The sequence below is a fragment of the Sebastes fasciatus genome, chromosome 12 (assembly GCF_043250625.1).
Source record: "Sebastes fasciatus isolate fSebFas1 chromosome 12, fSebFas1.pri, whole genome shotgun sequence".
Taxonomy (NCBI): domain Eukaryota; kingdom Metazoa; phylum Chordata; class Actinopteri; order Perciformes; family Sebastidae; genus Sebastes; species Sebastes fasciatus.
Genome location: NC_133806.1, coordinates 1,708,916 through 1,721,648, shown reverse-complemented (window position 1 = coordinate 1,721,648; position 12,733 = coordinate 1,708,916). Strand labels below are relative to the sequence as shown.

Genomic DNA, 12,733 nt, shown 5'->3' with positions numbered 1-12,733 from the left:
TAATCGACTAAAAAGATCTTAGACCAAAACGGCCAATTAGTCGACTCATCGACTAAGAGGGGGCAGCTCTATTAACCTTCCACTTATTTCCTATAAAATGTGCTAAAGCAGTGAAAAATGTCCACCAGAATTTCTTGAAGCCCAGGGTGATTTCATATTCCTTGACGGACACTAACGGTGTGTTCGCACCAAGAGTGAAGGGAACTTTTTGCGTGGCATGATTACATGCAAAGTCAATGCAAAGAGGCGAATAGACGCAAATTCAGTCCGGGCAAAGCAAGTGGCACGAATGATGCAATGCAAACACGCAAAATTTACGTCATTACGCAACTCGAGCAAGAAATTTCCGTGACGTTGTGTCACGAAAAACCTCTCAGCGTTGAGAATCTCCTCCTGTCTTCACTGACGTCTTTGACGTTGTTGAATCAGAAAAGAAGGGAAAAAGTCTTGCCTCTGTCTGTGGTCACCCAGAGCAACGAGAGTACATCATATCTGTACAGAGAGCGGACGTAACTCTGTGTATAAGTGTATGTGTATAAACCACTCTATGGTAGAAACAACAACGTTGCTGCCGTATTTATGCCGAGATGACTTTATGTTGAGTGTTGATGGAGCAGCTGCATAGCCTGGAACTGATCGATCTAAACTCCATTCAGAAAACAAGCAATTTAAAAGTTGTTTGATTGTCGTCTCGCGGACAGACCTGACAAAGCATGAATTCAGACTTTTTACAAATCTGCATCATCATGTAGTTATTTCGGCATCTTCTTGATCTGTTTATTGCAATCTGTTTATTTTGGGTTCATACCCGTTTTAACCTTTTCTAGGAAGTGATTGGTTCACGTTTTAGAAAAAACTCATTTTGGGCAAAACTCAAATGCACAGTGTGGGGGAGTTCTTTGATAACCTCACTTCAGTGATAGACAGGTATGATTGATAGACTAGGTACCGATATGGCTCAACCGATCCTCTCCCTAGGCTCAGTTGACCCCTCATCGGGGGTGAGTTGAGCCACTTGTTTTTGGAAAGTCATATTTTGAAAACTGTTTATTTTAGATACAAAATGATCATCATTCCCAAGTATGCACCATATCCTGAAATATATCTACATGTTTTAGTTGGAGACATTAGTGTCATGACCTCACTTTAAAGACGCCTCAAGTAAAAACTGGCTCGATTCACCCCACTCTACCCCTACAGCTCGCTGCCGGTTGACGTTATGAACCCAGACGTCGTATCCACGCAGACCCTCCGCCATTTTCTACTTTTTTTTTTTGGCTTGCTGGTTTGTTTTGGTTGACGGATACGGAACGGATATGACGTCATGTTACTCAGACTACAACAATAAAACATCCTTTTACCTCCGCATAGACTCAAATGAAGCAAATGTATCAACTCTGGCATTAAAAAAATCGTTAATAAGAATCGCAGTACGTAGGTGAATGGATTGTTTTCCCAGCCCTCCACCCTTGCATTAGCATTTAGCTTAAAGCACTGCTGTGCTTAAAGGAAGTGCAGCTTCACAGAGCCTCTAGCATGGCGGTAGACTCTTTGCCTTGTTCAGATACAGGTAGGCTACATCAGTGAAAATAGAAGCTCATAGTTTATGAGTGGACGGATAGCGGGGCGTCCTCAGTCTGCTGTCGTCCCTGCGGCCTGCCGCCACCTGTGCAGACCACAGGCTGGAGGCATCACAGCCTGAGGGAAGCAGCTCCTTTGCCAGAAACAGAGGAAAAGGCAACTCCTCTTCTTCCTTTCTCTGCTGTCCCTTTCCCCACGTTCTATTCTTTTGTGAGACAGCCATGCTAATTATTCCTACTGCAACACATAGTAGCCTGTAAATGGCCCAGCCGCTCTGTCTGCAGCTAGCCTCCTACAGCCCCAGCATGATAAACACCCCAACCTCTCTTTCCCCCCCTTGCTCCTCTCTTCCTTCTCTCCCTCTCTTCTAATCTCAACCCCCTCAGTCATTTCATCTCACCATTTTTCATCCTCAGTTGCTGCATTATATTTAAGCTCTCCGTCTGCTTACTACATCATTTACTCTCTTGCTGCCACCTCTCGTGTCCATTTTGCTCAGTCCAACTTGGCTTGCAGGCTTTAGAAGGAAAAACTGAGAAAAGAAATGCACTGCAGTCAAAGGCAAAAAAGCCCCAAAAACCTGAGCCCAGTTTACTGCCACTGCTAGATGTGTGTGTGTCGAGGGGGGAAGAGGATGAATGAATGAACGTGCTTGTATCATTTTGGATGTTGTAAGCCAGCGTAAACCTTTTCTTCAGTTTGAATGTGCTGTCAGGATAGAAGAGTGGTGACAAGCCTCTCTGGCCAATTAGCCCACATTCTAAGAGGAACAAGTCAGTAAACAGGAATGACTGATGTTTACAGGCCAAAGGACTCCTCATGTATGAATCTGTGTTTCATCTACAGATATCTATGGTAGTCATGCATAGATAGGGAACTGAAGTTGTCCTGTGGCTCGGCTGAAATGTAAAAATCCAATGAGATAAAAAAATTAAAGGGACTGTTTGTAACTTCTTACATGTATAAATCATTGCTGGTCGGTGTCCCATGAGCGCTCCTGTGTGGCTACGCTGTTCAGACTCAGACTCCAACACAAACTACAGTGAAGCACCAAAACCTCTTGGTTGTATCTAGTGAAGCCCGTCTGTTAAACAGTGTTGGCCGCGGTCGGAGGACGCGGGGGAGACCGTAGCTTTGGTCTCCAGGACCGAAGTCTCTGCTGTACTCTGCTCCTCTGCTCCTCTGCCTGCCTTCACTCACACACCGCGCTCGTTCTCACTCTTTCGCTCCACCTCTCACGTGCATGCTGCTCACTCCACACTGCAGAAGAGTTAGTTTAGCTCTGAGAATATCTAGTGAATGTACAGTGGACGTTTGTGCAGAAATAACTGCTGCAGCTCCTCCAGACCAACAGAGGTTTCCCGTGTCTTGTGAAGTGACGGGGCTCCGCAGAGAGAAACGTTATCGTCTCCGACCAAAACTCCGGAGGCTGAGGCGGGAAAAGCCAACACTAGGATCAGCATTGATTCATGGAGAGATCTTGGTCTGGTCAGCTAACATTACTGCCAAGCAGCTGAAATATAGAGTGATATTGTGCTTTTAGCTGACGTGTGTCTCCTCACTGTGTTGAGCGATGCTCGTTCATGTCTATGTAGAGCGAGCACAAGCGCCAGCAACAGGACGCTGACTTTAGTTGACTTAACGGACACAGGTGTCGCTGTTAACAAGACATTTCTGATTCTTACAAACAGTCCCTTTAATATTTACAGGTAAAAATAAAAAAAATTGCCTGATTTGAAAAGCAGATGTTTCATAGAAGAGAAGGTTCTTGGTTGGTCTGAATGCTGGATTCAGAGTTGTCGATTTAAGCCGGCAAACTTAGAAGTAGAGTTTAACATTTTGTGAAATTTGCTTATTGGCTTTCTTGCTGAGCGGTAGATGAAAAGATTGATGCCACTCTTATGCTAAGCTAGGCTAACAATGTCCTCACTCCAGCTCCATACCATACACTGTATACAGTATATAAGAAGTGGACATAGTCACCGTGACGTCAATTGAAGGATCAATTAATTGACGAATCGTTTCAGCTCTAATATCAGATAGCCTTCAGTGAATAAGCTTAAGCTGTTTGTCGCAGATGTATTTTTTGTTTTTGACTTATCAGATTTATAACTAGCCTCACTCACTAGGAAGCATGAATGACTTTTCTCTGATTAGGATTTGGATCAGTAGTTGTATCATCCAACCTCTTCATTTACATATCCATTGTGTGTAATTGATACCAGGGCAACTTGTTTAAGCAATCATATTTGTTCACTGCCAATATCAGCAACAGCTTCATCTGATAGATTCCTTCTGAAGGATATGACATCCCACGGTGGCGGTAGCTGGAGCGTCGCTGTCTCTGCTCATGTGGAATAATGCAGTCTGGTCACTTTATTTTGGATGGTAGTGCTCTCGGCTGGACGCTGCGTGAGACTTCCAGTCGAGCTCTGTCATTGGCTGAGGAGGAAGTAAAAGTTTGTCTGTCTCAGCAGACACCTTTCCGTTCCACTGCACTCGTAATCTTTTCTCTGCCCCCTCTTTGCTTTTAGGGAAGGAACTCACTGCAGTGCAGATTAATCAGAGGGATTTAATTAACTTGGCCCCGGCACACACATCAAACCTGGAGACAAGACCGGCTATAAACTCAGCCAATTATCTCCTGCTAGAAGGGGAGGGGGTGGGTGGGGGCTGAAAGTCCCTCATGTCCTGGTCCCTTCATGTTCACCCACCCTCCACCCCAACCACCAACCACCAAAGCTGATTTCATTAAACTGTCCCTTCACCTCACCTTAACTCTTTTCACCTGCCCACATCACCACACGCCAGTATAAGGGCTGGAGGGATGGATATGGTTGTGGATGGTTGTATAGAGTTTTGTAACTAGCTTGAGTCATTGGCTGTATTGCTGATTATTGGATGGCAACGGTCCACAACTTTTGGTCCAGACTGAAATAGCTCAACAACTATTTGATGGTCGATTTAATGGTTCCCAAAGGATCAATCCAACTGACTATGGTGATGTTCCTTCTACATCTCTTCTAGCGCCACCACGAGGTTTGTGGTTCCTAGTGAAATATCTTGACAGCTATTGGGTGTGTTGTGTTATGACAAAGTAGTACAGTGGAAACCGCTTATAGTGATCACGGTGACAGCGATCAACTGCTAACATTAGTTGAATCTGTTTTTTACTTTACTCCCCTGATACTTCGCTTCGCGGACCGTCTGCTTTCCGGCTAGATACCTGAGGCTGGCGCTACGTGCACATCGATATCATGACGGGAAAAGGAAAGTTATTTTCTCTGAATAAAAAACAAATGTGCACAGTTGGAAAGCACCTGTGGCTGAAGCCGCCCTCGTCAAGTGGATTGATAACATCTTGTCGCGTAATGCCTCCAAAGGGAAACCGTGTCGACCGGCTCCTCGGCACCGCAGTGCCAGCAGAACATTCAGACCTGCCGCCCGTCTCTCTCCGTGCCGCTACCGGGGCCAAAGGGGGCGCTGGTCTGCTGCACGCTTGCACTTCAGAGCCGGCCAAAAACAGCAATGCCTCACCGTTGTTGAGGGAAAAGGCAGAACAATTGGCAGCGAGCCAGTAAATAGCGAAGCTGTGAATTTCATCACTTCATGTAATAAACATACAAATGTCAATTACTGTAGATGGTAATGTGCATGAGAAATGATGCACAATAACAAAGAATGTGGTTATATTAATCCTCCGCTTATAGGGATCAACCCGAACAGACGAGATCACTACGAGACGTTTCCACTTTGTATCTCAGTTGTATGCAAACTGCATGCAACAGAGCAGCTGCAGTACGTACTGAGTGTAAAAAGAGAAAGCAGCCTTAGTGTCAAGTTGTTGTTCGTTGGTTTGCTTCCCTGTGCTTTATAGTTTTGCATACTAAATTACATTATTGATTGTTTATTAGTTAGTTTCTTCTCTTCCCTCTTCCCTTGGTGACCATGTTGGGATAAAGGGATTTAAGTTGGACTAGAACAAAACAGCCGCTAGATGGCGCTGCAGTAGCACTGCCGCCATTTTGGACTGAAAACGCCAATGAAGAAATAATTTAGTTTTACTTTTGTAAAGCACTTTTTGTAGTGCGGATGTTTAACTGGCTTCCGGTAGTCGCCAAAATGGCGTTCTTTGGTAGAACCTTTAAATGTGTGTTTTATAATAAAGACAATTAGTTAGAAATTAGAGGAAAATAACTTCATTATTGTTCCTATATTTAGAAATCAATAAAATATCACAAGCAGCACAGGCATAAACACACAGCCTTACACAACAGCCATGCACCCTGCTGCTGCAGCTGCTGCTGCCATGTTACAGCGTAGCCATGGCAACTAAGACAATGTCCGCTGTGGCATAGGGATGGTGTTTAGCTGTCGGTTTTTAGGATAGGTATGACTGTCAGTCTTATATCGTGTGCATGGTTGTTATGTGAAGGTACTCATCCCTGAGTGTGGGTGTGTGTTTGAGGTGATGTGGTTTATTCAGGAATCACCTTGAAGTCACCTTGCTCTGCAGCCGAGGCTGCCGACTGCTCTCCAGCCGCAGCTACCAGATACCAGATACCTGCATGCACATTGTGTGTGTGTGTGTGTGTTTGTGTGTGTGCGTGCGTGCGTGCGTGCGTGCGTGCATGCACAGTATTCATGTCAGGGTAGAAAAAAGAAAGCTCTACCAGTGAAATTATTTTTGTGTGAGTTCCCAGCTCCCCGAGGCAGTGCTGGGCTTCCTCTGGTGTGTGTGTGTGTGTGTGTGTGTGTGTGTGTGTGTGTGTGTGTGTGACTGTGTGTGTGTGTGACTGTGTGTGTGTGTGTGTGTGTGAAGTCATCAGCTAACCTTTACAACTCCACTTACCACCCATAAACACTCTAATGTACAACCAGCCAGCTGGGGCTACCCACTTCAACTCTCTGACTCCAATCATCTATCTGTGAGTCTCTAGTCAAATCAGAAGTCTTTCAATTTCAATTATCACATCACACCATTTATTACACTGTATTGTCCACAGAACCAGACGTGATAAAAGACACAACACATAATGAGTCCCATGTCCGCAGCAGTCCTCACACTATGTTGATGGTGTGTTTTTACTCGTGGTTTCACTTCTCACCTTGCTGCAGTGATACGGAATAGAACTTGTATCAGTAGGCCATGACATCCCTGCAGGTGTGGTGTGGTCAGAGGTGCGACCCATTTCCACCTTTGCAGCAGACAGAGCAGTGAAACACTGATTTTTCAACATTGTGTTAAGTTACTCTTTAATTCCTGGAACGGATTGAGCATCTCACCCCTACCCTTCAATGATTCAAAATTGGACCCATCTCCACCTGTTATGAACATATGGTTTGATATTTTGTGTAGATAATTGCATGATTATGGGGCTTTTGCATTTACACCCACCTGGCACTAATAAGTGCTGTTGCCCATATTATGATTGGACCTCAGTATGCGGGAAAAAAAAAATGTTATGTGTGCTAGTATGCAGTATATACTGCGTTATATACGGTATATAGGAATATACCGATAACACTTTTTTTCAGACCGAGCACAAGTACAAGTACTAACATTTGGGTACTCTCCGATACCGAGTACCGATACCAGTTCTTCTCTGTGCCAAAAGACCCTCGTTAACAGCCAGCTGGAGGGTGTGAGCGACACACGACAGGCTGGGGAGTCCCGCATACGAGGCGGTGCGCCGCATACGAGGCATACGAGGCGGTGCGCCGCATACGAGGCTCTAGGTCGGCTTGGAAAGGCTCGGGGGTGAAGGTGGCTCGCGGATTTCCGGCCGCGTGCTTTACAGCGCTCAATTTGACTTGCCTTTGTTCCGATAGAAAGGTGTCAGAACACACAGTGCATTGCAGTTTGTTGTGTATGGGGCTGCGATGCTGTCATAATGTTATGGCTGATCGGTGTATATATATATATTTTATATATATATATAAAATTATATCACTTTTTAACAAGGTTTTTTTTTTTAAGTTTAACTGCCTATAAAACAGTGCAGGAAACCCTGCACCGGCATTGGCATGTGCTTTTCTTGATCTAATTAAGATATTTAGATCCAGATTGCATGTTAACACCAAACTGAAATGGGCTATTGAACTGTCTTATTAACCTTGAATCAGTTTCAGTATGGGAGAAGTCGATTTTTGCCCTGAAGTGAACAAAGTTCCTTGTTGATTTGTTTTGGTTCAGCTACATATCAGCAGCAGTTTAGATCGGTTGGATTAAAAAGTAAAAGGGTATTTTTGCAGTTTGCTTTAAAGCTTTGAACTCTACAATGTCTGAGAACTTTGGCCTGCTGAAAAGCATCAGAGGGACTGAAGTGATGGGAAGGAAAATGTAGTCCACTGCATTTGAACCATGAGTGACCCAGTTAGGAGGTGAGCTCTCAACAAATCCAGTCAACAGGGATTTTTGCTCCTTTTGTATTCATCTGCTGACAGCTCCTGTCAAAGTCTGTACACACCACAGAGCTGCAAAGTTTCTCTGCGGCTTTGTTTGCAGTGATGCTTTGGAGCCCTTTTCACTCCAGTATGTCTACTCATCACGCCGTTGATATGGACGCCGTGATCCAGCTGATGAATCAGGATTGTGTCATAAGACTTGGAGACATGACCACAGCACTTTTTTTTCACATTCTGTGCTCTCTTCCTTTTTTACTTTTCAGAACATGGATAAGACGCAGCTCCCATCCGTGACGCTGATCGTGGGCTGTGGAGTGTCTTCACTCACGTTGCTGCTGCTCATCATCATCTATGTGTCTGTCTGGAGGTGAGATGAAGCATCTTGTCCTGAGACACGAGAGAGAGGATGAAAACATATAGATAACATAACCATCCTTTCATGTGACGCTTCAAATTGAACTTCATTCATGTGTGTGACATGGGAAGTCGAGTTCGCAGTATGCTCCTGTTAAGTAGTTAACCTGCTGACCATAAAGGGCTCCACCTCTTTGAATATGTTCCAACATCTTCGACATACTCATCACCCCCTTTGTGCCAAAGTCAAGGTAAAACAAAAAAGTTCAAACTTGGCCGAAAAATGACACTGTAAAAACTGACTTGATATAGTTGATGATAATAATAAATATTTTAGTTCAATAGCTATTAGGACTGTCAATCGATTAAAATATGTAATTGCGATTAATCGCATGATTCTACATAGTTAATTGCAAATTAGTTGCAAATAATCAAATTTTTTTCTTTTCAAAATGTACTTTAAAGGGAGATTCATCAAGTATTTAATACTCTTATCAACATGGAAGTGGGAAAATACACTTCTTTATGCAAATGTATGTATATATTTATTATTGTAAATCAATTAACAACACAAAACAATGACAGATATTGTCCAGAAACCCTCACAGGTACTGCATTTAGCATAAAACAATATGCTCAAATCATATCCCCGCAGCAAAAGAGCTACCGGAGAGGCCAGTCACACCGCCACCCAACGGTAAAGATCAGAGTCAGCGCTCTGCACATGTCCGGTGTAATCGGTAACACCGGTGTTGTCACAAGTTTATTAAGCGGTGGGACATTTTCCTCACCGTCACATCCCTACCAGCGACCATTACAGGCATTGTACGGTACCGTCGGTACTGTAGAAAAAGAGTACCGTCACGTTTTTAGAATTTGGGCATCGACTTGGTACCGAAGTATCGCTTCTCGTGACATCCCTAGTACAAACACAGGAGAAAAAGTGAAAACTGGACCGTGTATGATCTTGACTATGGTCTGTTAGAATCAGCCATAGTAAGGATAGTAAGGACTTGATGAAACCATAATCATTGTTTTCTGTTTCTCTGTCTCTTTCCTGTCATTGTCCTGCAGGTACATTCGGTCTGAGCGCTCCGTCATCCTCATTAACTTCTGCCTCTCCATCATCTCCTCCAACGCCCTTATTCTCATTGGACAGACACAGACACGGAACAAGGTGAGGACCAAACCCAAGGCCAACGTCATCAAGTCTATCTATATGACTTGATGACATGTGATCCCAGTGTTTGCTGGTGTCTGATTCATTAAGAATCATACTTAGATGTTTTCCTGTTGTTTCAGGTCTTGTGCACACTGATCGCTGCATTTCTTCATTTCTTCTTCCTGTCGTCGTTCTGCTGGGTTCTGACGGAGGCGTGGCAGTCGTACATGGCGGTGACGGGCCGTCTCAGGAACCGCATCATACGCAAGCGTTTCCTGTGTCTCGGCTGGGGTGGGCCTTCTGTCTGCTGTTGTCATCATCACGTCCTTCATCTGCTCGTTTCCCCCCTCCTTAATGTGCATTCTTTATTTCCCTCCCAGGTCTCCCTGCGCTAGTCGTGGCGATCTCAGTGGGATTCACCAAGGCAAAGGGATATGGAACGCCAAGCTAGTAAGCAATGCGTTCATATAGTGTATACCTCCACCTCTTTAACTATTTATGCAGGGATATTACATATGGATGGGGGGTTTGTGTTTGCAGCATAATTAACCTCTCTCTTTCTCTGTCTCATATATCTTTTACCATCCTCATTCTTGTCATGTCCTCTACCTTTCACCTCATTCTGTCCCTCCTATTTACAACCCCTTCATGTTTCCCTCCCTGTCTCAATCTCCATTTCTTCTAATCACGTCTTTCCACATCTGTATTTGGCTGCTCCTCTCTTGTAGCTGCTGGCTGTCTCTGGAAGGAGGTCTTCTCTATGCATTTGTTGGACCTGCTGCAGCTGTTGTCTTGGTATTTCCTCTTTCCTCTACAGTTTGTTTTTGTTGGTTTGCTTTTTAAAAACCTCTGCACTAATTCAAGTTTAGACCAGTAAGCAATAGCATCATGTAACAAAATCATATTTAGTCTGTATATTTCTATGTAGAGAATTATAACAGTTAACAATCTCAACTGCATTTTCATTTGAAAAATAGTAAAACGTATAATCTAATAGATAATCAGATATGAGATTCAGTAAAACATAATATTAAAATGGGAAAGAATAAACACATCAAAGCTAGTCAGCACTCAAAATACAATTCTCAAAAACATATGGCCTCAGTAATATAACGGTGTATCTAAGAATAGAACCTTAAGTTAAAGCCCATATCTCCTCCTTTATCCCCTCTGCTTCTTCCTTTCCTTCCCTGCCTCCTCTTTTCCTTGTTTACATCTTCCTTTTCTTCCCCCTTCTCTTCCCTGCCTCCTCCTTTCCTTGCTTACTTCCTTTTTTTCTTCCCTGCCTCCTCCTTTCCTTGCTTACTTCCTTTTTTTCTTCCCTGCCTCCTCCTTTCCTTGCTTACTTCCTCCTTTTCTTCCCTGCCTCCTCCTTTCCTTGCTTACTTCCTTTTTTTCTTCCCTGCCTCCTCCTTTCCTTTTCAACTTCCTCCTTTACCTCCCTGCCTCCTCCTTTCCTTGCTTACTTCCTCCTTTTCTTCCCTGCCTCCTCCTTTCCTTGCTTACTTCCTTTTTTTCTTCCCTGCCTCCTCCTTTCCTTTTCAACTTCCTCCTTTACCTCCCTGCCTCCTCCTTTCCTTGCTTACTTCCTCCTTTTCTTCCCTGCCTCCTCCTTTCCTTGCTTGCTTCCTCCTTTTCTTCCCTGCCTCCTCCTTTCCTTGCTTACTTCCTCCTTTTCTTCCCTGCCTCCTCCTGTCCTGGTGTTCAACCTCCCATCTGGGGTAATTCCCAGACATAAACCCTGGCAGTCCCACAGGCTGCAGCGACACTGTGTCCTCGTTTCACTAATCAAGTCCATTAGCTTCAGTCTCACTGATTCACTTCCCAGAGCTTCTTTCCCACCTACGAGTGAACAGCTTGTTTTGGGGTGTCCTTTTTTACACAAGCTGCTTCTCTAATAAAGAGCTAGTGCTCCAGTTGGCACCGGCGCTGGAGGACCGGCCCACTCCGAACAGCATCAGAGTGGCTTCTACGAGAGATTATAGACTATGAATCCTCAAAGCAGTCAAATTATAGGAACCTCTACAGTCAAGGACAGCCCCTCCCCCAAGCCTTTGATTTCACATAGCTTATATTTTATGTATGATTTTTTTTTTCTACGTTCAAAAGTGTATTAATATGTTAGTAATCCATCCTTTCAACCATTTTTAACTCTCATGCTTCATTGGGTGCCTGATCACTAACATGTCAGATGGTACAGTCTAGTATTTACAGTGCAGATTCTACAGTAAGTACAGCTAGTGTGTGCGTGAGATGACATTTATGCGCATGCTGCCATCATCTTGTCATGACGAACATCATCATCATCAGAGTAGATGTGCATGTTGTGAAGTAATGAAAGTGTCTTTGCTCTGCATTAATCATGTGCTTCTTCTCTTCGGCAGGTTAACATGGTTATTGGGATTCTCGTTTTTAACAAACTGGTGTCCAAAGACGGCATTACTGATATGAAACTAAAGGAGAGGGCGGGGTATGCCTTATACCACACATCCATTTTACACAGTGACCTATAACCAGCCTGATAGCTCAGCATTGGGGGGGGGGGGGGGGGACTAGCGCAGTTATTGGCTCTTTGCCTGAATCGATCCCTCGGCCATCATTTCAGACTTTGGCAAATTGGTTGAAGATGGCGCTTCATTTTGACTGAATTAATACCAAATAAGATAAAAGAAAATGTGTTTAGCCCAGATTATGCTCAATGCTCGTGGAGGATAGAAGAGTGATGTGGGGGAAAGCTGACTGGTTATTGGTCCTGCACAGACTGAGCAAGATGATGACTCATCTCATTGCTTTCTTTTAAGTTTTTCAAATGTGTCGCATTTTCCCTCCAGCTGCTCTTTGTTTGCAGGTGTTGCTATTGATGTAAAGTTCTGTAAATCCATCCGTGTCTTTTTTCTCCTGTTTGGTTATTTCTAGTAGAGGGAAGCAGGGCTTTAAAACAAGCAAGATCACACGAAAAAAAACAAATTCAGTAGTTAAACTTTGGTTTGATTCACCTAGCTCTGTCCATCGGTTTTGTTTGTATTCAACAAAGATACCTCCGAGATCGCGGAATGCGGTGACAACGCTAAGTTCTGACTAAGGGTGCTCTGATCAATCACTGATGGCTGGAAGCGGTATTGGCCGATACTGATCACTGATCACAGAGTCTATTTGAAGCCTTCTACATTAATTAATTTAACTATTCTTAACAACAAATTATATATAGTAGGGCTGTCAATCGATTAA

The 12,733-nt window shown here is 43.9% G+C and overlaps 1 protein-coding gene across 9 annotated transcripts in view; it reads left to right on the top strand.

The window, feature by feature from the left end:
• adgrb1a (adhesion G protein-coupled receptor B1a) overlaps positions 1-12,733 on the top strand; it is a 169,891-nt gene that overhangs the window by 127,504 nt on the left and 29,654 nt on the right. For all 9 annotated transcript variants that reach the window (XM_074652547.1, XM_074652546.1, XM_074652542.1 and 6 more), the window contains 6 exons: positions 8,253-8,356; positions 9,418-9,520; positions 9,646-9,796; positions 9,886-9,955; positions 10,234-10,300; positions 11,890-11,975. In XM_074652547.1, coding sequence (XP_074508648.1) covers positions 8,253-8,356; positions 9,418-9,520; positions 9,646-9,796; positions 9,886-9,955; positions 10,234-10,300; positions 11,890-11,975 — 581 coding nt within the window. The remainder of the gene's footprint in view (positions 1-8,252; positions 8,357-9,417; positions 9,521-9,645; positions 9,797-9,885; positions 9,956-10,233; positions 10,301-11,889; positions 11,976-12,733) is intronic.